Source organism: Bos grunniens, chromosome 22, assembly GCF_055505025.1.
Source record: "Bos grunniens cultivar Pamir isolate PY7600 chromosome 22, Bosgru_T2T1.0, whole genome shotgun sequence".
In the NCBI taxonomy this organism is placed as follows: domain Eukaryota; kingdom Metazoa; phylum Chordata; class Mammalia; order Artiodactyla; family Bovidae; genus Bos; species Bos grunniens.
The window spans coordinates 50982980-51007500 of record NC_141186.1 but is presented as its reverse complement, the minus strand read 5'-3'; the positions used below and the strand labels follow the sequence as shown (position 1 = coordinate 51007500).

General features: G+C 52.7%; 2 protein-coding genes and 1 long non-coding RNA gene across 10 annotated transcripts in view; 2 read left to right on the top strand and 1 right to left on the bottom strand.

Annotated features, from left to right (window-relative positions):
• Positions 1–7410, top strand: part of DAG1 (dystroglycan 1) — a 48681-nt gene extending 41271 nt beyond the window's left edge. For all 4 annotated transcript variants that reach the window (XM_086367994.1, XM_086367995.1, XM_086367997.1 and 1 more), the window contains one exon: positions 2552–7410. In XM_086367994.1, the coding sequence (XP_086224120.1) occupies positions 2552–4954 (2403 nt within the window). In that variant the 3' untranslated portion in view covers positions 4955–7410. The remainder of the gene's footprint in view (positions 1–2551) is intronic.
• On the bottom strand, positions 7384–16593 carry LOC147348506 (uncharacterized). Of its 2 annotated transcripts, none has more exons than XR_015151657.1 (4): positions 16422–16593; positions 14948–15082; positions 12790–12938; positions 7384–7687 (listed from the first exon to the last, which is right to left on the bottom strand). It is a non-coding gene; the product is annotated as an uncharacterized LOC147348506 (long non-coding RNA). The 2 variants fall into 2 exon arrangements; XR_015151656.1 differs by having other exon boundaries at positions 16335–16565.
• Positions 16594–16683: 90 nt separating this feature from the next.
• The window catches only part of BSN (bassoon presynaptic cytomatrix protein), a 79802-nt gene continuing 71964 nt past the window's right edge, over positions 16684–24521 (top strand). For all 4 annotated transcript variants that reach the window (XM_086367979.1, XM_086367980.1, XM_086367981.1 and 1 more), the window contains exon 1: positions 16684–17013. In XM_086367979.1, coding sequence (XP_086224105.1) covers positions 16814–17013 — 200 coding nt within the window. In that variant the 5' untranslated portion in view covers positions 16684–16813. The remainder of the gene's footprint in view (positions 17014–24521) is intronic.

Below are 24521 nucleotides of genomic sequence, written 5' to 3'. Positions count from 1 at the left end.
CTGCTCTTCCATTGCCCAGTTTGAGATTGAGCATTATAACTTGCTTTTTGGTAAAACCTGGGGTTTTCTTTAATGTTTGTTATTTATGTTAACACATTATTAACATGTTAAAATGTTAACTTGGCATAGTTTAAAGAAGACTGGGCGTGTGGAGAATCTTGGCTAACCTGGGTTTATTCCTTGGAAATGTCTGACAGCAGAACTGTGGCTCTTGGGGTCCACAGAACAAGAAGCGAGCAGGCAGGGCGGCTTGAGGAGGTGGGCACCCTTCTCTGTCATAGGCCGCCCTTACATAACCGAGACGGGCTTGAAAAAGCACTGGGACTGCTTGCTCGTCTGTACTGCTGGAACCCGCAGGGCTGGGCGCAGGCCTAACTGCCCGACCACTGAGGCAGGCCACTTGGCAGCCACCTGGAGCCTCTGCTGGTCTCTTGCCCCTGTTGCATCTTCTCTACAGGCGGCTTCTGCTTGGCTGACCTCACCCAGAGCTCCGTTCTGGCCTCCCTTTCTCCTTTTTCTGTCCTGCAGGTGTGCTCTCATCCAGTGGTGGTCACTGGCATGGAGTGGGCTTAAGAGAAGTGGCCGTCGGTGGCTGGAGAGCTGGCTCTACACCCTGGCCCACCCACTGTCTTCCTCTCAGCACCGCAGTCCCTGCGCCACCCCTGGGAAACATGTCATGGTCCCTTGACTACTCCATTTGGCCTTACACCTTTGCTTCACATTTTTCGCAAATCTGGATGGTTCAGCCTTTGCTTGACATGTTTATACGTGGATGTGGCAGTTTTTGTATTTAGCATACATGAACTGAAAAATTTTAAAGCACAGGTTTTTCAGTGAAAGCAGTTGTAATAAGTATTTTTGTAGTTAAAAAGATTGTAAGGGAAGAATATATTTAGTATTTTCCATGGATTTGAAGACACCCGTGTTTACAGTAAAATAACTATACAGTTATACAGTATATATTTTACTGTATATAACTGTATACAGTAAAATATATTTCCAATATTGGTTGTGTTTGCAGTGCATGGTGAGCGATGAGATGGGTGATTCTCGATGGTACATTAATTAGGTGGAATGTGTTCACAGACCCTTGGTGAACTCAGTGGTTCAGAGAGTAGTCAGTGAAGGACAAGTTCTGATAATGTTACATGTCTTCTCATGGCTTGTTTGCTGGAGGTGGGAAATCTCTTTAGAAGTGGGGTAAACTTCGGGTCTCTGATAAGGCTGATGGAATGGCGTGCCGCATGAACGTGTACCTAGAGCCCAGCTGGGAAGAGTAGGTACAAGTTCAGGGTCTCCTCCCCAATCATTTAGCCACTTGGCTAATTAGGAGGAGGAAGCCTGAGGAACCAGGGCCCCTGGGGAACCCAGCAGACATAGCTCTGGCCTTCCTGCCACAGGGAGGGAAGCCTGTTAGGGTGTCCCTCTCCTGAGCAGCAGTGACCATGAAGGGCAGTCCCTGGGCTGAGGCTGGCAGTGAGACATTCCGTCTGTTGGCCAGCGTGTCTCTGCACTGGACGGACAGGACAGTGGAGCTGAGTGCCTCGAGGCAGACCAGAGAGTAGGTCCCCCCTTTCTTGCACGGGGGGCAGGAGCGGGTATTTCCCAAAGGTGAGAGGAGTCAGAGGTAGGGCCTGGACAAGAGCTGAGTCTCATTTCCCTCTCGTCAGCTGACAGTGGAAGTTTTTATGGTGGCATTCCCTTGGGGGGCTTTACGTATCACCAGTCACGTCACGGTGGAAGAGGACTTCGGCCCTGAAATAAGTCTGGGAGGTGCTGCTGGGTGGAAAAGGGGATGAGTTCCTGAGGCCTGCTTCTGTGCTCCAGTCTTCCAAGGGCAGAGGTGAGCTCCGTGTATTTCCCAAATGAAGCGGACTACTGAACTCTCTCTCAGAGAGACCAGAGGTCCTTGGGATGCCTTTGGTAAACACTCTTCTTAGAGCCATTGTTTCCATTCCTCCCTCTCTGGGCATTGCAGTTTTGCTTGAGATTCGAAAAGCAGGGTTAATGGGGACATCAGCTACAGCTAACCAGATGTGCCCCACCGCACTGGAATGTAGTGTGGTATTTGTAAAATAAGTCACTTGGGGGCACTGAGCTGTCCCTGCACCCCGCAGTATTTCTGCTTCTGGGCAGGAAAGGCACTCCAGGCCAAGCGTAGGGCGTGCGCAAAGTTGTGTTGTCTGTGGAGGGCCGGGGAGAAGTCTGAGGTGAGGGTGGAAAGGAGTGCTGAGGAGGGAGAGCCTCGGGCTTGGGGCAGGCAGAGTGGGTGAGTAGGTGGCAGGCATGTCACTGCAACATTCTTGAGCTCTGTGGCACCAGTCCTGTGCCAGCACTGCCCCACTGTGTGACTCTCGGGCGAGTCATTGGCCTTCCACACTAGCCCATCTGGCGGCCCCAGTCTTTTGTGACAGGTGAAGCGGAGGTGGTTCCTCCAACAGGAATTCTGAATTGTACCTCAGGCCTGCCCCACAGGCTAGGCCCCTGTTAACTGTTGTGGTCACGTTATGCAGTGAGCGTAGCGACTAACTCACACTGATGTCTCTCGTAGGTATCAGCCGCGGGGAAGGAGGCCTTACCATCCTGGCTGCACTGGGACCCGCAGAGCCACACCCTGGAGGGTCTCCCCCTTGACACCGATAAGGGGGTGCATTACATTTCAGTCAGCGCTGCACGACTGGGGGCCAACGGGAGCCACGTCCCCCAGACTTCCAGCGTGTTCTCTATCGAGGTCTACCCTGAAGACCACAGCGAGCCGCAGTCGCTGCGGGCGGCCTCACCGGACCCCGGCGAGGTGGTGTCCTCGGTCTGTGCTGCTGATGAGCCTGTGACCGTCCTGACAGTCATTCTGGACGCTGACCTCACCAAGATGACCCCAAAGCAAAGGATCGACCTGCTGCGCCGGATGCGGGGCTTCTCTGAAGTTGAGCCGCACAACATGAAGCTGGTACCCGTGGTGAACAACAGACTGTTTGACATGTCGGCTTTCATGGCAGGCCCAGGCAACGCAAAGAAGGTGGTGGAGAACGGGGCCCTGCTCTCCTGGAAGCTGGGCTGCGCCCTGAACCAGAACAGTGTGCCTGACATTCGTGGTGTGGAGGTCCCTGCCAGGGAGGGCGCCATGTCTGCGCAGCTCGGCTACCCTGTGGTGGGCTGGCACATCGCCAACAAGAAACCCCCTCTGCCCAAACGCATCCGGAGGCAGATCCATGCCACGCCCACGCCTGTCACGGCCATTGGGCCCCCCACCACGGCCATCCAGGAGCCACCGTCCAGAATTGTGCCCACCCCCACGTCTCCAGCCATTGCTCCTCCAACAGAGACCATGGCTCCTCCGGTCAGGGACCCTGTTCCCGGGAAGCCCACAGTCACCATTCGGACTCGAGGTGCCATTATTCAGACCCCAACCCTTGGCCCCATCCAGCCCACTCGGGTGTCAGAAGCTGGCACCACAGTTCCCAGCCAGATCCGCCCAACAATGACCATTCCTGGTTACGTGGAGCCCACAGCAGTCATCACCCCTCCTACGACGACCACCAAGAAGCCACGAGTGTCCACGCCCAGACCAGCCACACCTTCTACTGACTCCTCTACCACCACTACTCGAAGGCCAACCAAGAAGCCGCGGACATCCCGACCGGTGCCCCGGGTCACCACCAAGGCACCCATCACCAGACTGGAAACCGCCTCCCCGCCGACGCGCATCCGCACCACCACCAGCGGGGTACCCCATGGAGGGGAACCCAACCAGCGTCCAGAGCTCAAGAACCACATCGACAGGGTGGACGCCTGGGTCGGCACCTACTTTGAGGTAAAGATCCCATCGGATACCTTCTACGACAATGAGGACACCACCACTGATAAGCTGAAGTTGACCCTGAAGCTTCGGGAGCAGCAGCTGGTAGGCGAGAAGTCGTGGGTGCAGTTCAACAGCAACAGCCAGCTCATGTATGGCCTGCCAGACAGCAGCCACGTGGGCAAGCACGAGTACTTCATGCACGCCACGGACAAGGGGGGCCTGTCGGCGGTGGACGCCTTTGAGATTCATGTCCACAGGCGCCCGCAAGGGGACAAGGCTCCTGCACGCTTCAAGGCTAAGTTGACAGGTGACCCTGCAGCCGTGACGAACGACATTCACAAGAAGATTGCCCTGGTGAAGAAGCTGGCCTTTGCCTTCGGGGACCGCAACTGCAGTACCATCACCCTGCAGAACATCACCCGGGGCTCCATTGTGGTGGAGTGGACCAACAATACCCTGCCCCTGGAGCCCTGCCCCAAGGAGCAGATCACGGCGCTGAGCCGGAGGATCGCTGAGGATGACGGGAAGCCTCGAGGCGCCTTCGTCAACGCACTGGAGCCTGACTTCCAGGCCATGAGCATCACAGTGACGGGCTCTGGCAGCTGCCGGCATCTCCAGTTTGTCCCAGTGGCGCCGCCCATGAGGGTGCCCTCGGAGGCACCAGCCACGGAGGTGCCAGACCGGGACCCCGAGAAGAGCAGCGAGGACGATGTGTACTTGCACACGGTCATCCCGGCCGTGGTGGTGGCGGCCATCCTGCTCATCGCGGGCATCATTGCCATGATCTGCTACCGCAAGAAGCGGAAGGGCAAGCTCACCCTGGAGGACCAAGCCACCTTCATCAAGAAGGGGGTGCCCATCATCTTTGCGGACGAGCTGGACGACTCCAAGCCCCCGCCCTCCTCCAGCATGCCGCTGATCCTGCAGGAGGAGAAAGCCCCCCTCCCCCCTCCCGAGTACCCCAACCAGAGCGTGCCCGAGACCACTCCCCTGAACCAGGACACCGTGGGAGAGTATGCGCCCCTGCGGGATGAGGATCCCAGCGCGCCGCCCTACCAGCCCCCGCCGCCCTTCACAGCCCCCATGGAGGGCAAGGGCTCCCGGCCCAAGAACATGACCCCCTACCGGTCGCCCCCTCCCTACGTGCCCCCTTAACCCACAAGCGCCTGGGTGGAGGTAGGGGTAGGGCAGGGCCCTGGAGACAACACGGTGTTGTCTGTGGAGGCCGGTGGCCTGCAGACCAGCGCCCACTGGGAGCCGACACCTGACCTAGCACACACGGATACACACACGGGGCCTGGACAAGCCCGCCCTCTCCGGTCCTCCTAAACCCCAAAGCCGCTGGAGAGACTTTGGGGACATTTTTTTTTCCTTTTAATTTTTGCCTAACAGCTTCTTGTTTGTTCATAGAAAATCCTTCGCTGCGTTTTTTGAAGGCTGGCTGGCTCTGAAAGCACCGTTTGGAGTAGAGGTAGATGGAGGGAGCGAGGAACCGTGAATGAACTCGCAGGCAGTGCTGGGCGGCCTCCCGGCGGCTCTCTGCGTTTTGCCTTTAACACTAACTGTACTGTTTTTTTCTATTCACGTGTGTCTAGCTGCAGGATGTAACATGGAAAACAGTAGCTAAAGATTAAATTCAAAGGACTTTCAGATGTTAAGGTTAAGTTTTTACATTTAATCTGCTGTTTACCTAAACTTGTATGTATCATTTGGGGGTGGGTATGGGAAATTGCTTTGCTAAAAATAAGCTCCCAGGGTGTTTCAAACTTAGAGAAGACCAAGGGACAGTATTTTTTATCAAAGGAATCCTATTTTTTCACACTACGTAAACTTGGTTGCTCTGATACCCCAGAGAGCCCGCCTGGGGGCCTCCTGGCCCTGGCTCAGGGGCCAGGGCCCTGGTGCTGGGCTTGCTGTCCCACCGTTGCCAGGGGCTGGAAGCTGGAGGGGGCCTCTTAGGCCAAGGACATCCACACCCCCCACCCCATGCACGCTAGTGGCCCACCACCAAGGGGTCTTCATTTCCATGGAAAGGGGACTCTGAGAGGCAGCGGTGGCCGTGGCCCCCAACCTAGGTGCTCCAGGGTGGGCCAGCTGCTCGTGGGGACGGCTGGGGAGGTCGAGGAACTCGACCACATCAATCTGTTTTCTTTTATCCTTCTTCTGTGTGTGGTTTTTTTTCTCCCCCCACCCCCACCTGCCCCAAGGAATATCATGGTTTCTGAAACACTCAGTGGGGGACATTTTGGTGAAGATGCAATATTTTTATGTCATGTGATGCTCTTTCCTCACTTGACCCTGGCCACTTTGTCCCAATAGTCCACAGCCCCACCCTGACCCACGTCACCCCTCTTCTCTGGCGCTCCAGTCCCAGGCCTCGGGCCTGAACAGCTGGGCAAGGTCTGGTGGCTGGGGAGGAGTGCCAGCAATAGTTCATAGTAAAAAAATCTGTGGGCTCTCAAAGCTAATTTTTTACTAAAGTTTTTATACAGCCTCAAATTGTTTTATTAAAAAAAAAGATTAAAAACGGTGATGCTTAACAGCAGTTTGTACAAGCTCTTAGTGTTGATTCCATGGGACTGACAGCTTTGCTCATTTTGATTTTTTTCCCCCCCTTCTTTTCCTAATGGTTTAAATTCCAGAATTACACTGGGGCTCCTTTTGCCTTTTTTAGCAGAACGTCCGTCCATCCATCCGCATCTCTGTCCCGTGACTCAGGGGCACCCACTCAGCTTTGATTCTCCTCCTTTGGAAGAAACTGTTTTGAGCAGGACTTCTTGATGTCTGGGTACCTTTTAGGGAGGAATGCCTTTTGCAATAATGTGTCCCTTCTGTGATCAAGGGCAGGTGGGTGGACCCAGGCTCCCTGTGCACATCAAGCAGCCACTTCTAAGCCATATTGACCGTTTTGCAGAGGATTCGCGTGTGCTGCCTCAGGACGGGAGGGATGGTCAGAGTGGAGGGGTCTTCACCCTGCCCTTCTCTGGAGGGTGTTCCCCTTTGCACCTCCTCCAACAGGGCCCAGCCTCTTTCTCCTGCCTGGCCCGCCGGTGGGGTGAGCGGTGCCCCTGGTGGCTGGAGCCTGTAGTGAGGGCTCATTGGACCTGTGGTGACTGGCCCTTGTGCCTCCATGTCCTGATCCAAGCTGGAGTTCCCCCAGTGCCCCAGAGTCAGGAGCACAAGCTGGATCTGACCTGGTGGGATGATTTTTTTTTTGATGACCTCGCCAAAAAATAAACAATTTCCAGTGTTCCAGGTGAGGGCTTTGAAAGGCCTTCCAAATAAGCTCCGTTGCCCCTAGCAACCCCACCATTGGGCATTGCCACGCAGAGACGTGGCTGGCCCAGAATGGCCTGTTGCCATGGCAACAGGAGGCAGTGGGGCAGTGAACAGAATAACAACAGCAACAATGCCCTTGCAGGCAGCCTCCTCCCCTGAGCGCCTGGCCGGCTATGGTCTTTGGACTCTGTGAGACAGAGAGCCAATCTCACATTCAAGTGTTCACCAACCACTGACGTGTTTTTATTTCCTTCTATATGATTTTAAGATGTGTTTTCTGCATTCTGTATAGAAACATATCGAACTAAATAAAAGCAGTGTCTTTATTACAATGCCGTTGCCTCCAAGCATCTATTTCCCTGGCCCCTACACGACTTGAGTGTAGGGTGGGACTGGAGTCCATGTGGCAGAGGCAAAGAGGGGGCCCGGCTAGGCCCACTCCGAGGTGACCTTTGAGCAGCTGTCCAGATAGCCTTCACATCCTTACCATTTCTGTGCTTCTGAGAGGGGTGGTGGTTGGCACTGGGAGTTTTGGCAACGAGTGAGCCCTCCCTAGCACCTCCTCTGCCTAAACCAGCGGAGACATAGCTTGTGCGTCAGTTTCCTCATCTGTAGTTGGGTGGGGGGAAGAATAGGCAGGAAAACCCAGTGAGACTGGGTGGGAGGGGAGGATGGTGCAAGAGGTCTTATAGAGGAGGTCTGCCCCAGAGTGGGTCCCAGGCAGGGGTCTATCAGGCTGGGCCCCTTGCCCACCACCTTGTGGAGTTGAGGCTGGCCAAACCTCCCAGGGAGTCTCCAGGCAGTTTGGCCTTGGCCTTGAGTGGGGAGAAGGGGAGGGTGGTTTCTGGTCAGGCTGTTCTGCCCTCTTTGGGCCTATGGTTATAGTTCCTGGGGGTCTGCCCCCTAAGTGCCCTGCCAGGGGTGGACAGGCCAGCTGGGTACGCTTAGTATGACTTAGTGCCCAGGAAGGGCCGGGTTGTCTGAGGACACTGCCTAAGGCGTGGGAGGCAGGGGATACAGCAGCTGTGTCTTCAGAGGCAGGATCAGGGGCCATTGGTCACGGAACAACTGGTGCCCCTTCTGGGCTCACTCCCACCGCCACAGGGCCCTCACCACCTACAGCCCCCAGGCTGCTGCTCTGCTCAGAACCTTCAAGACCCAGTGCTGAGACTGGTCGTATGTTGCAGCTAGAACTCAGTCCCAGAGCAGGGAGTTGAAGGTCAGACAACTACTTGGAGGAGGAAAGTGAAAGTGTTAGTTGCTCAGTCGTGTCCGACTCTGTGACCCTAGGGAATGTAGCCCGCCAGGCTCCTCCATCCATGGAACTGTCCAGGCAAGAATACTGGAGTGGGTTGCCATTTCCTTCTCCAGGGGATCTTCCCAACTCAGGGACTAAACCCAGGTCTCCTGCACTGCAGGCAGATTCTTTACCTTCTGAGCCACCAGTGCCTCATACTAAATACCACACTGATAAATTCCAGGAAAAGCTGTCCCCAGGAAAGAGTTCAGACACACATATACCTCACCCCAGGACCCAGCAGCAGGGACCTAGGAAATGACCCTGCCCTTTGCTCTCTTGGCCTCAGGAAGTTCTGCTTAATGTTTAACCTAAAGCCACTGGATTAAGTGGACTCACTCTTGAACTCGAGGAAAGGGATTTCTGGTTTCAGCCAAGAACAGTAAGATAGTGGGGTGGGCACTGGAGAACCCACAAGTTTCTCCTGCCTCAGCCCTGCCTTTCTCTCCTTTAGGGATGTCTGATCTTGGCCTGGCGGGGCCCTACCCCACCGTACTCCTGCCAGATCTCTGTGGCTTCACCTTGGTGGGGACAGGGACCATCTACTCACATTTTTTTTTCAAGCTAGAGCGGGTGGTGTAGGGCAGAGGCAGGAAAAAAAAAGGATATAGTAAGGGAGAGGGAGCTGTCTGACCTACAGAAATCTGCCTTCCCCTCTGCCTCTGACCCAGGGCAAGTTCCCAGGATCCGTCAGGCCTGGCTTCCCCATCTGTGAGATAGGACGGTGCTGGTCTCCAAGGGATTCTGAGAAATCCTGGGAACCGTGGGGTGGAGTCGGGATAACAAGTCACCCCCAGTGCATCTGTCTCTAGAAAGGGCAGGGAATCTAAGCAAGGCTAGAAGACTCTTCCATCTCTCCCGGTGTAAAGGCAGTGCCTCAGGCCAGGCCTGGGTCCTGGCATTGGCTGCAGAATACTAGGGTGTCTAAGAGCTCCTAAGAGCCAGCCTTGTCTAGAACATCACCACTTTGGTGAGGATTGGAGGCTCCCCGTGACTCACCTTGCTCCTCACAGGCAGAAAAGTCTACAAGAGACCTTTCTCTGGCTCCTCTAAAGCATGGAAAGCCCCACTCAGGCCCCACTCAGCTTTCAAAGGTGCGCTTCATTTCTCTCTATTACTGTATCTTAAAAATACAGACCAGTTAAAGTTTTTAAGCTAACACTTCCTGCTATGCTTCCCTTCTCAATCCACCATCTTGAAGGCAAGGTCCAGGTACCGTGGCCAGTGCAAAACAGATTCAATTCTAAGTAGGGTTTTTTTTTTTCCCCCCAGATTGGAAAATTTTGTTCCTATGGTAGAGCAGCAACAAATTATCTGAAGCCCCGTCCCCTCACCCCAGGAGATAGGGGCCCCCTTTTCCTTATGAGGAGGCTAGCAGACCCAGAGAAGGTAGGCAAGAGATTCAAAGTGAGGGTTTCCATCCGCTGGGAGTGGGGCACTCCTGCACCTGCAGGCAGATGGAGGCCTGGCCACTGGGGCCCTCGCTACCTGCTCTGCCCTCAGTTTCGGTGGTGGTGACCCTAGAATCACAGCTGAGATGGGGCGAAGTTGGTCTATTTGTGTCCCTGTGAAGACTCCGTGTGTCCAGGAGGTGTCCCTGGGTGGTTTCTGGGCGGTCGGAGGGGCAGCTCTCGACCTTGGTAGTGATTTAGGTGGGTCCCGTGTAAGCCCCGCAGAGAGCCAACTGCCAGGCCCTCTGGGCCAAAGAGGAGGGACAGTGTCCACTGGCTCCCAGGAGGTGGCGCCACAGGCTGGAGTAAGCCTGACAGCAATGGGCAAACAGACTGTGGGCGGGGTTAAGTCACAGCTGGTCCTGGGAGAGTCTGGGAGCTGGGAGAAGCTGGCTGTGGGAGGGTGGAAACCCGCCTAGGGCTGCGCCAAGACGGCCAGGGACTGGACTGAGGTCTTGAGGAGGGCTAAGGCGATAGGTAGGGCCTAACCCCGAGGGTACTCTTGTCTTGTGTCCTCCTCGTGGCGTTGCAGCCCCAGGTCATAGAGGGCAAAGCCCAGGTTTGGGATTTGCCAAAATGGCTGGGAATTGGGCCGAGTCAGTCTGCTCCTTTTTCAGGGATCACACCCTATTTCCCTTGGCACCTCTGTTGCACAAGGTCAGGAGAAAGAAAGGTGAGGAAAGGGGCTGGCTCCAGCCCACAATGGCAGGGGTGGGGAGGTCCTGTGGGAGGTGGCAGCAGCTTGTCCCTGGGTGTGCCTGGGGGAGAGGACCAGCTTGGTCCTGAATGCACTCGCCCTCAGGGAACACGTGCCTGGGCTTGGTGGATGCGGAAGAGGGTGGAGTCCTCCTCTTGTTTGAGGAGCACAAGGTGTACATGTGTGTAATGGGGAGGCCAGCTCTGCATCCCTATGTCCACTACAGCGATTAGAGTGCAAATGAGAGATGGAGGAGCATGCGCTGTGACCCCAGTGGCTCTGACTCAGCAGCCACTGTGCCTCCCGAGGCCAGCCCTGTGTCCCAGGTCTCTCCTCAGAGAGGCCTTGGGCCAGGTAGGGCTAAGAGAGGGACACAGTTACCCCGTGAGCCCCAGGAAGATATCTGGAGCAGATCTGGGGCTGAGGGGGAGGGCTTGGTTGAAATGAGCAGAGACTGGGGGAGGGAAGGCTCAGTGGCAAGTGGAGGCTGTCTCTTGTTCAGCCTTACTAGGAATTCCTCAGACTGCATTATTAGCTTCTGGTCAGAAAGGCTACCACCTGGGAGAGCTGATGCCCATGCCGGGTCTGCCAACTGGGGGAGTTATCAGTACATAACTAGCGGTGGTAACCCAGATGCTTCTGTACAACTGACACCTGCTGCTCCCCACCCCAGAATCTGGGGAGACCTGCATGTGACTTCAGCCCTCGCCTGGTCGAGTCTGCTTTGGCCACACTCAGGGCTACAGGGGATACCAGCAGTCCCTGCACAGAGGGCCAGCCGTCAGGGCCTCCAGAATCAGGGCCTGGTTTGAGCAGCAGGCAAAGGCCAGACTTGGAGACTGCAGCTTCAGTGAGGGTAGTGTGGGCTCAACGGTCTTAGTTTCTGCTGCATCCCTGGGGCCTAGTGTGATGCTGTCTTTGTCCTAGGGCTCGAAAGTGCCAAACTGAACTGAAATTTAAATTTAACTACATTGAATTTAGTGAAATTGAAATCATCCATCCTGGAAGAGGCCTAAGGGACTGTGGACCTTTCTACTTGTCAAAAGGGTTTTGTTTCACTGACCTGCACTTTTCTATTTTTCCTGGAAGGCAGGAACTGTTCCAGTGACTCCTGAAAGCTTCCTGGACAAACCAACCCTATGTTAATCCACTCTGACCAGGAAAAGGCAAAGCTCAGTGCAGAGCATAGCTATGTCCCATGAAATCCCTGGTGGTAAAGGGTAATTCTCAGTAATGGGCTTGGATTTGCAGTAGGAGAGCCACAGAGTCTCACGAGATAGGGTTCCCTTTAAAAGACTTCCCTGAAGACTGTGGAACTGAGTCTGATGAAGGGGCTGAGCTAACTGTCCCTTTCCCGTGAAGTGTCCTGTCCAAGTCATGTCTGAACCTCTGTTGCTTGGACTAGGCACATGGGCTCATCAGGAGAGGGCATAGAGACATGACTTGCCACCTGGGTCTGTTCCCCACCCTTTACCTCCTCACCTGTGGGACAGAGGTAGGTGGAGGCAACTCCATGGAAACTAGAATCCTAGTGGGAAGGATTGCAATGGGGATTGAGATAGTATTTTCTATAGTTTACAGGAAACCGTTTATGTGCTTGTCTCTCCCATTCTGCAAACTGAACTCCTTGAGGGAAGGTCCCTTAGTCTTCACTGGGCCTGGTACTGAGTAAATACTGGCTTGGCACTGGCTGAAGGAGGATGAGTATGCGGGTATGCATGAATGAGATCCACAAAGCCAGCCTGGAGGCTTGTCTGAGGGAAGGCAGAGGGACAAGGAAAAGCAGCGTGTTTTGACTTGGGCACTTACAACTTGGAGAAAGCATGTCTTCGTTATTTTTTTCTTGTCACAACAAGCCTTTGGAAGCACATAACTCTAATAGCAATGGAGCTTAATGAGCTTTCTTGGGAGCACTGCATGGGCGGTGGGGCTAGGTTGGTGATAAACATTTCTGATCATTTTTTTTTCCCCTGGATCTTTTCACAGAATGCAAGTAAAGATTCGCATAGTGCAACAGGAAAGGAATTAGGCAGACAAGGCCTCCAGCAAGTTCTATACCTTTCAGTTTTGCTCCCTTTTCCTACTCTACCAAAGGCATGGCTCATCTGAAGAACCTAGTACACAAGCAAAAGTGTCCTGGCCAGCCCGGATGGGCTGCTGAGCAGGACACAGATCCATCGAGTTTCTCATTTGTAGCCTCATATCAGCCTGCCGCTTGCTTGGGGAGCTGCCTTATTGCTCGTGTTGGTGGGTGGTGCTGACAAACCTCAGCCAGGAGGGAAACCTTCTGTTTCTTCGTGCTTCCTTCCTTCCTTCCTCTTCAGTTCTGTTTTTCCATCCCGGTGGAGGAATGCAGACAGGGATCCAGTTTCCTGAGTGGCTTCTCCCTGGGAGGTGAGACAGGCCTCAGCAGCACTACAACAAAACAGAAGAGCAGAGAGGTCAGGAGACCCTGGGAGCTGGCTCTCCCAGTCTTTCAGGGACAGTCCACAGCCTGTGGCACCATGCCATCCAGAACTGTCCTCAGCCATCCATCCTCATTCCCTCCCACCTCCATGCTCTCTGCCTCCCCTTCTTGCTGGCAAAGTTTGTCATTCCTTGTCACCACTGTCAGCATCTTCATCTTTGACTCCTGAGCCTCCCTGTGGAGGTCACCATGCTGAAAGTAGCGGCCTGGGGTAAACTGGGCTCTGTGGGGAAGCAGGAAAGCCTCAGAGTTTGCACACTGCCCCTCCTGTGCCTAGGCTCGCCTGCATGGTGCCTCACCCATGGCCCAGCTGGCATCCAGGTGCAGGTCCCAAGGCTTTGCATCTCTTCATGCTTTCAAGATTTGCCTCCCAATGACTAATCATTTCCACAAACTCCAGCAGCAAGCTGGCTCTGAATAGGCCTTTTTCTACCTGGATAGATGTTTTTTTCCCCCAGTTACATTTTCCTTCTGGTCTTTTATGAGTGTTTGAGAGAACAGGCTGGAGAAGTCAGTGGACGTGTGTCCATCCATCAGTTCTATTTTGGCATGTAGACTGATTCTCCTCCCATCTGGGCTTTCTCCAAAACGACTGCTGTGGGTCATATGTCACATCGAAGTGGGAAGAAAATACCTTTGGCAAGTGAAGTTTAGGGGGCTTGGAAACTTCTGTAGGGGCTCCAGGTCCATCCTGTCTCTGGCTGGGCAGCAGCTGAACCCAGGAGGAAATGGTACCAGACATCCCAACTGCTGGTTTGTATAAACTTAGAGATTTGTGCATTCACTTGTCATGAAGTCAAACCTAGTGAATTCTTCTAGTTAGTATAGGTAGCTCATCTATGACTCCTCCAGCAGGAGACACTTTGGGCGCAACCTCAGCACCGTCCCTGTTATTCATGAAGTGAATAACCCATGCGCAGTGATGCAGGAGCTAAATTCAAAGGTCCCTCTGGGGTCCTTTTAGCCTGGTGGTTGGTGAAGCCCTTGGAAGTGCCAGTGAGAGAAATGCCCGGAGCTGCCTAGAGAACTCAGCCCAACCAGCAACCCCGAAGCCCTGCTGAAGGCCAGCCCAGGGAATAGGACAAGCCAGACAATATCCTGCTCTTGAAGAGCCCCTACTAAGTCAGAAGGAAGGAAACAACTCCTGGAACAGTGAATAAAAACCAGAGACTGAGTCAGAGCCCCAAACCACCAGAGACCAGCGCCATCCCTTGGTCAGCAGGAGTCCCTGGGCCAAATGTGAGGGATGGATGTGGACACAGCAGGCGTGTTCCTGCGGATGTTTCTCGGAGGAAGTGAGATTGACAGTTGGAAAGGAGGACAGGGGAACCACTAACTCACACTTCCAGGTCTCCACTGCACTGTGTTCTTTGTTACCAAGGTAGCAGAGACCCTGGAGGTCTGCTAACAGCCAACAATTGACTCTGACGAGGGCAACTCCCCAGGTCCACTGCCCAGGTAGGGCTAATTACCCCCACTGGAACCAGGGGCACGTTGATTTAAATCTATGGGAAGCCATAGCTCTTATGGCTTTTACAAAAACAAACATCCTTTTCTCCCCTACTTTCAAGCAGTCTAGCCCACACTGACTTGTGTCTGTGAAGCCGGAAGGGCCTGGGTCAGACCAAGGTCAGGTCACTGGCCTGCTCATAGTGCCTGTGTTCATGTTCTTCCCCGGGAGAAAAGGTGTGGCACAAAATCTCCAAATCCCAGACCATCCACCAGAGAAACAACTAATAATAAATTTGGTTATGTGTACACCAGGCCCTTGTTCTTGTGTTTTATTTGTATCAGCCACTCCACTCTCACAATCCCTCACATTAGAGGGGGCTAGTATTATAACTTTGCAGGTTAGGACATGGAGGCTTGGTGAGTTTAAGTCAGTTGCCAAGGTCCCATCTGGGAAGTGGCAGGGCTGAGGTGTGGATCCTTGAGGAGCCTAGATACACATACTCACCAGACACAAAGATGATTGAAACATAGGAGGAAACACAGTGAAGATCATCATAACATGGGCAGAGAGGCTCTCGTTATTCCAGGCAGTCAGAGTCAGGTAGTCAAGTCAGCAATCCAGGCTTCATGGAAACTCCATCTGAGAGGTCATAGGGAGCGGATCAGTGTGCGTGGGAAGGCCCAGCTAAGGTCTGTCCATCTGGTTATCAGTTCATAGGGATCCCTGGATTATTCCAGGTCAGGTTAGAACTGCTGACATCCCATTTGATATATTCTCCATCATTAGGTTTCCCTGGTGGTTCAGACAGTAAAGAATCTGCCTGCAAAGCAGGAGACCGGGGTTCAGTCCTTGGGTTGGGAAGATCCCCTGGAGAAGGGGATGAAGTGGGGTATGGCAACCCACTCCAGTATTCTTGCCTGGAGAATCCTATGGGCAGAGGAGCCTGGCACGCTACAGTCCATGGGTCACAAAGAGTTGGACATGACTGAGCAACTAACACTTTCACTTTTCACTTCCATCATTAGGAGAATTAGATGAGTTTGTAAAATAGGTCCAAGTTTACTTAAGTTCCTCTACACAGCTGTGATTTATGAAGCCAGGAATAGTTTGGAATATCTTTTAAGAAATAATCTCCCTCAGGAAAACCCAGGTTTGTGTGAGAAGCGAGAAGTCAGAGTAGTATGCAAACACTGAAGTCTGTAAAAGTGAGGTACGGGAAAAGTAATTGGTAAGCTCTCAGGTCCATGCAGAGGCAGCCTGCAGTCCTTCATCTGACAGTCCATGGGAACCACAGTTCAAAATTTCCAAGAAGTATCAACTCTCCCCACTACCCATCCCCAAGGTCACTGTTCCAGGGCCTACTGAGGCAGCATTCCATCTGGCTTCAGGCCAACCCTGACACACCGTCCACCTTTCCCAGGGACACTTTTTGAGGTTCCCATCTCCCGGGACTAAGCCTGGACCTGAATCCCAGATGGTTGCACCGTGCCACTTGTATAACGTCTTCACTCCCCAGCTAGCCTTTGAGAACCTCATGCTGCTGCTGCTGCTAAGTCTCTTCAGTCGTGTCTGACTCTGTGCGACCCCATAGACGACAGCCCACCAGGCTCCCCCGTCCCTGGGATTCTCCAGGCAAGAACACTGGAGTGGGTTGCCATTTCATGAAAGTGAAAAGTGAAAGTGAAGTCGCTCAGTCGTGTCCGACTCCTCATAACCAGCCCCATATCTCAGCATCCTTTAAAATCTCCATCCTTCCATGACATTGCGCCTCTGAAAACTCTTCGTTCATTAGCGTTTCCAAATCTTAAACATCCTTTAATGCCACACTCGGCGTCCCCTCTCTGAGGCCAGTTCCCACAAAGTCTGCCAAAAGCTGGGACGTGGAAGTTACCCAAATGAGAGCTCCCACGCCCAAGTTCCCCGAGTCATAAAGCGCCACTGACTCCAGGACAGGGCACGGAGTGACGCCCCCACGGACCCATCTCGTTGTCCATGTCCCTCCAATCCTGGTTAGGCGGGACGCTCCTACCAACCCTCGCGGCACACGCCTGGTAGTACCCGCCGGCCGCGTCGGCCTCGGAGGGCGCATGCGCCGGCGCCGGCGGCTGTATCCCGGCGATCCAGCTTCAGGCTCGTGGACTAAAGTCTTCAGAGGCCGGCGGGAGCGCGCGCACGCGTGGAGGTGGCGGCGGGGGGGGGCGTGTGCAGAGAGGGGCACGCGAGCCGCGCATGCGCAGTGGCAGGCGGCGGCGCTAGCCGAGCTGGGAGATGGCGGCGGCGGCGGCGGCGGAGCGGAGCGTGTGAGAGTCGCCCGGGAGCCGCCGGCCCGGGCCCAGTGCGACCCCGACCCCGCCCGCCCGCCTGCCCGCCATGGGCAACGAGGCCAGCCTGGAGGGCGGCGCTGGCGACGGGCCGCTGCCGCCCGGAGGCTCCGGCCCCGGCCCGGGCCCCGGTGCCGGGAAGCCGCCTTCAGCACTGGCAGGCGGAGGACAGCTCCCGGCGACCGGCGGGGCGCGGGCGACCGCCGGACCAGCGGGTCCAGGCCCCGGGCCTGGGGGTGGCCCGGGCAGGTAAGCGCGCGGCACAGCTCCCTGGGGCGGGGGCAGGAGGGCACGGGAGTGTGTAGCCTGAGGCGGAGGCCAGTGTTGGGGCCCACGACCCTGCGGTCTAGTCTGGACAGCGAGGTCGGACGTCCGGCCGCACTTTGAACCCAGATGGTTTGAGGAGGTGGCATGAGGGAGGGTGGTCGCGGGACGCGGCCCTCCCTTTATAGCCGCCCTGCCTTAGTATAAAGCACGATGCTGAGCACAGGGTCAGTCCGGGCCTGCAGACCGTGACTTCGTCACGAACCCCAAATTCTCTTCACCCCAATGCTGGGCTAAGGAGGGGCTTATGTAACCTCAGCCTGGTCCCTCTGCACTGGGGAGCAATGGGATGGAAAACGTCCTCCCTGCCTGCTGCTATCTGCCTGTGTCCATTGTGTTGGGCCGAGGAAAGAGCACAATGGGAGTGGCTGTCAGGAAAGATAAGTGTCACTGTGAGGAGCAGAAAGATGTGGAAATAGTTGAACCATGAACTTGGTCATTCGCTTTCCTCAGGCATTTAGTAGCTAAAATCTTTGGAGGAGGGGAACTGGACACCAAAAGGCACTTATTTAGGCTCAACAGTACTAACAGGGTCATGTGCTTTCACCAGGGTTTAGTGAAACACTTTGGGGTGAAGCAAAAATGCTGTTGAATCATCTAGAACCAAATATGTTCTGTTGCCTCATGATCTAGAGTCCCACCTCAAATCAGTGACATGTTTTAAACAGAACATGTCAAAACAAACAGTATTTGATATCTGATCAAATACTATGAAACCAGCTGTTTAAAATGCATGTGATGGTCCTATAAACAATTAAGTGGCAGTAAATGCAGTGGAAGGAAATACCAATATATAATAAATCAGTCGACTGAAAACTCAGGAAACCTAAGAGACGACAAAATAAAATGGAAGGCGTTATCTTCACAGCAGATAGACCCGGGGAGTAGCGAAGCTGGGGTGTGCTTGGGGTCCACGTGAGTCTGCTGATAAATGTTGCCTTGGTTTTTCTGTGTGTCCCATAAACTGTAAGGGAGCATAATTTTTGGTTCTTCAGCTGCCCAACTATGCCTCTCATGGGCTTGTTTTCTCAGAAATCATTTCTTAGACAATTAACGGTAATGAAAAGCGCTTGGTAGCCTGAAACCTGCCTCAGACAAGCCAGCTTGTGACCATCCCTTTTAGAGGGGGGATTTGCCCATTTTACGTTAGCCTTTTTGGTAATGCAGTTGTAGAGCATACAGTTCTTAGCACTGCAAATACTGTCCATTTTGCTGCGTGTTGAGCTGCTCTTTGAGTTTTAGCTCAAGGGAGGCTCACTCAGGCTTTGAGCACTCCCTCCAAGGGAAAGCCTCTATAGCTGTGTGGAAAAACAGCTTGTTATTGGGAGTTCTCTATATGGGAAACTCGACATTTCCCTTCTGGTAACCAAGCAGGCTACTCTGCTTATCGTTTATCTGATGTTGCAGAGGCAAGCATATGAAAATTTGGAAAGACTTGGACATCTCAAAGAGACAGGAAGAGGCTAGTGTCTATTCATATTCCTTTTCAGTATTTAATTTCTACCCTGTCTACATGTTCTACTACAGGGCAGACCCATGAACCACTGTGGGGTAGGGAATCATGGGCTCCTGCTGGATTTAGCTGTCACGTAATTTTGCTCTTGGCTGTAGGCAGTGCATATACACGGGCCTGTTTAGCTATGGTCCTATAGCTATCAAGCTCAGAGGGTGAGCTGGCTATTTGTCACCAAAGCTGGGGATTGGAGGTCCTTAGGACATGGGGTTTACTCTTCCAGCTGATATTCGCTTGTCTGGGCACCTCAGCCAAGCCGCGGCTCCATGATATGTCTCTCCTTCAGCATCCGTATAGCTTCACTTCCTCTCACCCAGCGTCTCAGGTACCTAATGCCAAATTTAGCATGTTCTGTTCTGAGATGCTGCTGAACAGATTGGCCCATTGATGGAGAAAAAGCCCTGTGGCATGTGCTTCTGGGCATTTGGGAAAGAGCATTGGCATAGTTTCAAGCCCGCTTGTGAATTTGGGGGAATTACATGGTGAATAGAAATAGGTGGAGGGCCAGGTAAGGGGAAGATCATTTTATTGACCCCAGAGGGGAATGGAACTGAGGCTGTTGGGGACTGGACTCCTGGCTCTTTCCTGTTGCTGTATTACCCCTTGTCACCTCAGGCTGAATTAGTCTTTTCTTCCTAATACTGAGCTGGCTTGGGCCCTGCGAGGGGCCAGCTTCACCATTTGAGGCTGAAGAGCTCGGCTAGAACCCTGTGAGTAGCAGTCCGCCACACCCATAGTGCTGCCTCTTAACCTGTTTGGATGATACGGCACTTTGGGCATCAGAGAGTCTGTCAGGGCAGGGCTCTCTGCTCCTGGTCCCAGGGTCACATGCGCAGTTACATAGGTTGTGCCTTCCCTGAGGAGTGCCAGATCAGAGAAGGCTGAACTCTGTCTCAGGCTCCAAGTTCTATGCCTTGGTGTGGGCTGCATCTTCCTGCAGGAAGGGGCACCTTTCAGTTATTCATTCATTCAGTTCATTTTATGGCTGAATGGCTGATGTTCAGTGAAGGTCCTGAGTTGATGGGATTTTTACCTGTACACAAACCAGTTCAAGAGAAACTTTATCAGTACTCCAGAAAGCACCTTAAAAAAATTGCACAAAGAAGCCATGTATGGAGAAGGAAATGGCAACCCTCTCCAGTACTCTTGCCTGGAGAATCCCTTGGACAGAGGAGCCTGGTGAGCTACAGTCCATGGGGTCGCAAGAGTCGGATACGACTGAGCGACTGACACACACACACAATTGAGATACTTGATGGTGCAAGGGCACACTTTCTCTACTCTCCCATCTCCTGCAGGAAGCAGGATGGGGCAGGCAGCACCTGGGAGGCAGGGTGACTCCCCCACCCCCATCCCTTCTGGAAGTCTAGGGGCCTCAATGCCTGCAACAGCTGGCCTTGGGCAAATAAAAGACTAAGTTGTTTACTGGCCAAAAAAAAAAAAAAAAAGAAGCCATGTAGACCAGTAGCGATGTGGTTAATCGACACCAGCTCTGTGGACTTGCAGAGCTTTGACATTTGCAAACTGATCTTTAGTCAATCAAGCAAGGTATATTTGCCAGTATCAAGAGCAAGCACTGTGCTGGGCTTTGTGGAGGTTCTGGAAGTATATACAATGCTCCCCTGGCCTCTAGCACCTCACAGTCTGGTTGATCAGAAAGCTCTTGAAGAGCTCTTGGAGAATACGGAAGGATCCTAGGAGTGACACCGTAGGCAGCTCAGGTCTGAGGAGCATTCTAGTAGGTAACGCTTATAGAAGGGTTGTCAAGTGAGAAGAGTAGAGAGGCAGAGCCAGGCTTCAAAAGAAGGAGAATCCCAGGTCTCCTTGGGAAAGTAAGGGAGGTGGCCCTGAGAGGTAGAGAGAGGAAGAAATGACATGAGGCACGTGGTCTACACAGGCAGAGACTGGGGCTGAGTGCAGGGGTGTGAAAAACTGTGGCAAGCCAGATAAGGCTCCTCCTTGTTACCCCGTTGAAATCAGTGATCAGTGCTGAGCTGTCACTCACTTCCAGACCATATGTCAGGGAGACATCTTGAGCCCAATGCAGCTGGGCACAGAGAGCCTGGGCATTTGTGGGAAGGTAGGCGAGGCTGCCCTAAGAACCATACCAAGAGTTCCTTTCTCAAGATAGGTTTGCCATAATTATATCTCGAAGATAAGTTAATGAACGAATAACTAGGTTTGTCAGGCAAAGTATCTCTGGTCTGAGATTAGCCAGACTTGTTATACTATATCAGCTAACAGTCAGGCTCTAGAAAAATCTGGGATTAATTTGTAAGGCCAGAAAGAAAGGATACAATTATTAGGTTTAGAAATAATGGGCCTTTATCATTTAGAGATTATGTTAGGCCACTGGATTCTCATGCAGGACATGTCATGGAGTTTGTGCTAAAGTGACCCCAATATCTGGATGGTGATGTTGTCAAAAACTCACCCTAAGAGGGAAGCCATTTTTGCATTTCTTGCCTGGGAGACAGGGGCAGTTTTGATAATATAGCTATTTGTAGCCTTGGTAAGACTGATAAGATGCCATAGGTCCAAAAAAAAAAAAAAAAAAGCTATGGATTTTTTAGGGAGAGAAAGTCTATTTTATTTAAAGTTTTTTATATTATGGAAAATTTCAAACACACATACATAAAAGTAGAGAAAATAAGTTAGTGAACTGCCATGTTCCCATTGCCTAGCCACAGCCATCATCAACTCACAGCTGATCAAGTTTATCTATCTCCCTTACTCTGCTTAAAGCATCTTCAATGGGAGCGTCTTCCAGATATTCAAACATTTCATCATCAATGTTTCGGTGTATATTTCTAAGAAATAAGGGCTTTGGGGACTTTCCTGGTGGTCCAGTGGTTAAGACTTCATGCTGCCAATGCAGGGGACACAGGTGTGATCCCTGGTCGGGGACCTAAGGGGCTTCCCAAGTGCTACTAGTGGTAAAGAACCCACCTGCCAATGCAGGAGACGTAAGAGATGCAGATTTGATTCCTGGGTTGGGAAGATCCCTTGGAGGAGGGCATGGCAACCCACTCCTGTATTCTTGCCTGGAGAATCCCCTGGACAGAGGAGCTTGGTGGGCTACAGTCCATGGGGTTACAAAGAGCTGGACACAACTGAAGCGACTTTAGCACGTGTTCACGGGAAACTAAGCTCTGGCATGCTGCATGGTGAGGTGAAAAAGAAAGGAAATAAGGGCTTTATATAAACATTACTGGAGAAGGCAATGGCAAGCCACTCTAGTACTCTTGCCTAGAACATCCCATGGACGGAGGAGCCTGGTAGGCTGCAGTCTATGGGGTCGCTGTGAGTCGGACGCGACTGAGCGACTTCACTTTCACTTTTCACTTTCATGCATTGGAGAAGGAAATGGCAACCCACTCCAGTGTTCTTGCCTGGAGAATCCCAGGGACGGGGGAGCCTGGTGGGCTGCCGTCTATGGGGTCGCACAGAGTCGAACAAGACTGAAGCGACTTAGCAGCAGCAGCATAAACATTACCACAGCACCATTATTACATCTAAAAAGGGTAACAATCTCTTCTTAACCTCAGTGAATATTCCATCAGGGTTCAGTGTTTTTGGATTATTTTATTAATTTATTTTTATAATGGTTTGTTTGAATTGTAATCTGAACGAGATCTGCACAGAGCATTTGTTTGCTATGTCTCTTCAGTTTCTTTAAGTCCGTAAGTTCCGCTTGGGATTTATGATTGTCTGTGTGGTTTTTCCTGTGGTTTCACACACACACACACACACACACGCACACACACACACACACACACACTCATATTCTGGATTATGCTGATTATATCCCTGTGGTGTCATTTAAGATGTTCCCCTGTCCCATATTTTTCCTCAAAACAGGGAATTACATCCAGAAGGCATTCAGAATCGCATCAGGGTTTTTTTGGCCAAGAAATCCTAGCTTTTTAAGAAAGAGTTTGTTGAGCACTTCTGATTGGAAGCGGCTAGGAGTTCGTTGAAAGAAGATCCAGACTTTGGGCTAGTTTGAGAACAAAGATCGATTCCATGGGTCATTTTTCCATTCTTTTTCTAAAGTTCTCCTTCCACCGAGTAGGTTTGGTTCTGAGTTTAAGAAATCAAAGCTTGCGGACCCCCTAGCTCATGCCTTTTCACCCCAGCATCACAGGTGGAGCCTTCCCTGTATGTGTATTTTATGTACTATATATGTATAAGTAGCTGCCAGGAGATAAGATCTGGGGCTTCAGTAAATCCTCCCTCTTCTCCTAGGTCCTGCCCATTTCAGTGGACCCCTTTCCCTGTGTCTGTGATAGAGGCAGGGAGGGACAGACCTTGCTATGTGTTGGTTACCTGGGGAGAATCTGTTCTGGAGCCTTTGGCCTGTGTGCTGTGAGTTGGGGCTGATTGTGGAGGTAGGCTGGCAGAGCTGTTGTAACAGTTAGAACTACCACTGCTGGGTGCCTGCTCCGTCACAGTCACTCCTCTAGGTGTTTATACACACTTATTCCTCACTCCGGGCTTCCCAGGTGGCTCAGCGGTAAAGAATCTGCCTGCCAATGCATCAGACGCTGGTTCAATCCCTGGGTCAGGAAGATCCCCTTGAGTAGGAAATGGCTACCCACCCTAGTATTCTTGCTGGCAGAATCCCCATGGACAGAGGAGCCTGGTGGACTACAGTCCGTGGGATCACAAAGAGTCGGACATGACTGAGCAACGGAGCATGCACACATTTCTCACTCCACCTACCTGGCCATGCAGCTGCCGCAGGCTCTGTCTGCCCTGGCCTCACTTGCCCTTCCTGTCTAGGGATTCACTTTTTTAAATGGTGAAATGGTGAGCAGAGACCTGCATGCCTGCAGCAAGGGCCGAGTGTCACACTAGGACTAGAGGCCCTCCTGGTCAGCTGGGCCTCAGTGGACACTCCAGCTGTGGGGACTCCCATCTCAGGTGATGCCTGAGTATGTCATGTGGGTATTGGTCCTGCCTCTGGAGGACTTGCTCAGGCGCCTTTCCAACAGGGCCATCTGCCGTCTCCATTCACCAGTGCGGTGATGGGAGCTGGTCGAAGCTGGGGGATGACTTGGGACCCTGGCCTGTGTTCAGGGAGATGGGATTCTGGTGACCCACCCGCTGTGGATTGGGCCTCTGGTGGGGGCCTGTCCTCTTCTGGTATTCTCTGAGCCCGTGGTCTTATCCTTCAGCCTGTGGGACAGCTGGGCCTGTGGGATGGAGCCAAGGTTCATGTTCCGATTCCCCTGGGCACCCAAGCTGCTCTCTCCTTCCTGTACTTTGCTGTTAGGGGCATCTAGGGTTCTTAAGAGAACTTTGCTCTAGCAGACATTTCTTACCTGGTATCCTCACTTCTTTCTAACAAGAGGCTCACCTGGAAGCATATTGTGAGTCTCCAAGGCATTGTAGGTCACCCCTGGGGCCAAATCCAAATTTCTTTGGAGGGACCTGGCTACTTCTGAAATGGTGAGACCACTGTCAGGACCAAAGGTGAGGATGAGATTTTCCCTAAGGAGTTGTAGAAGAGCTTGGTCTCAACCACTGAGGAGATCACAGAGCCTCCACAGATTGTCCAGGAGCTCACACAAGGGGTCACTGGGCCTGGTCCCATCTGGCACCACCACTTGTACCCAGAGGAGCCCAAGCTCTCCACTGCCCCAGGCTCAGGGAGGGGGCTGTCCCCCCAAGGATGCTGGAAGAACCAGTAAGACATTGGGTGCTTTGAAAGAAAGGGGAGGTAAGGAAATTTGCCAGTAGGCACATCCGTACACTGGATACATTTGTGTGTGCTGGTAGGTAATCAGGGTCATCTGCACTTCTCATATATGGGAGTGGATATGAGGAGTCATATATGTGAGGGATTTCTACAGTTAAATTCTACTTAGAAGTAGGAGGACTTTAAAGTGAAGTTCATCCATGTATTCTGGAAACC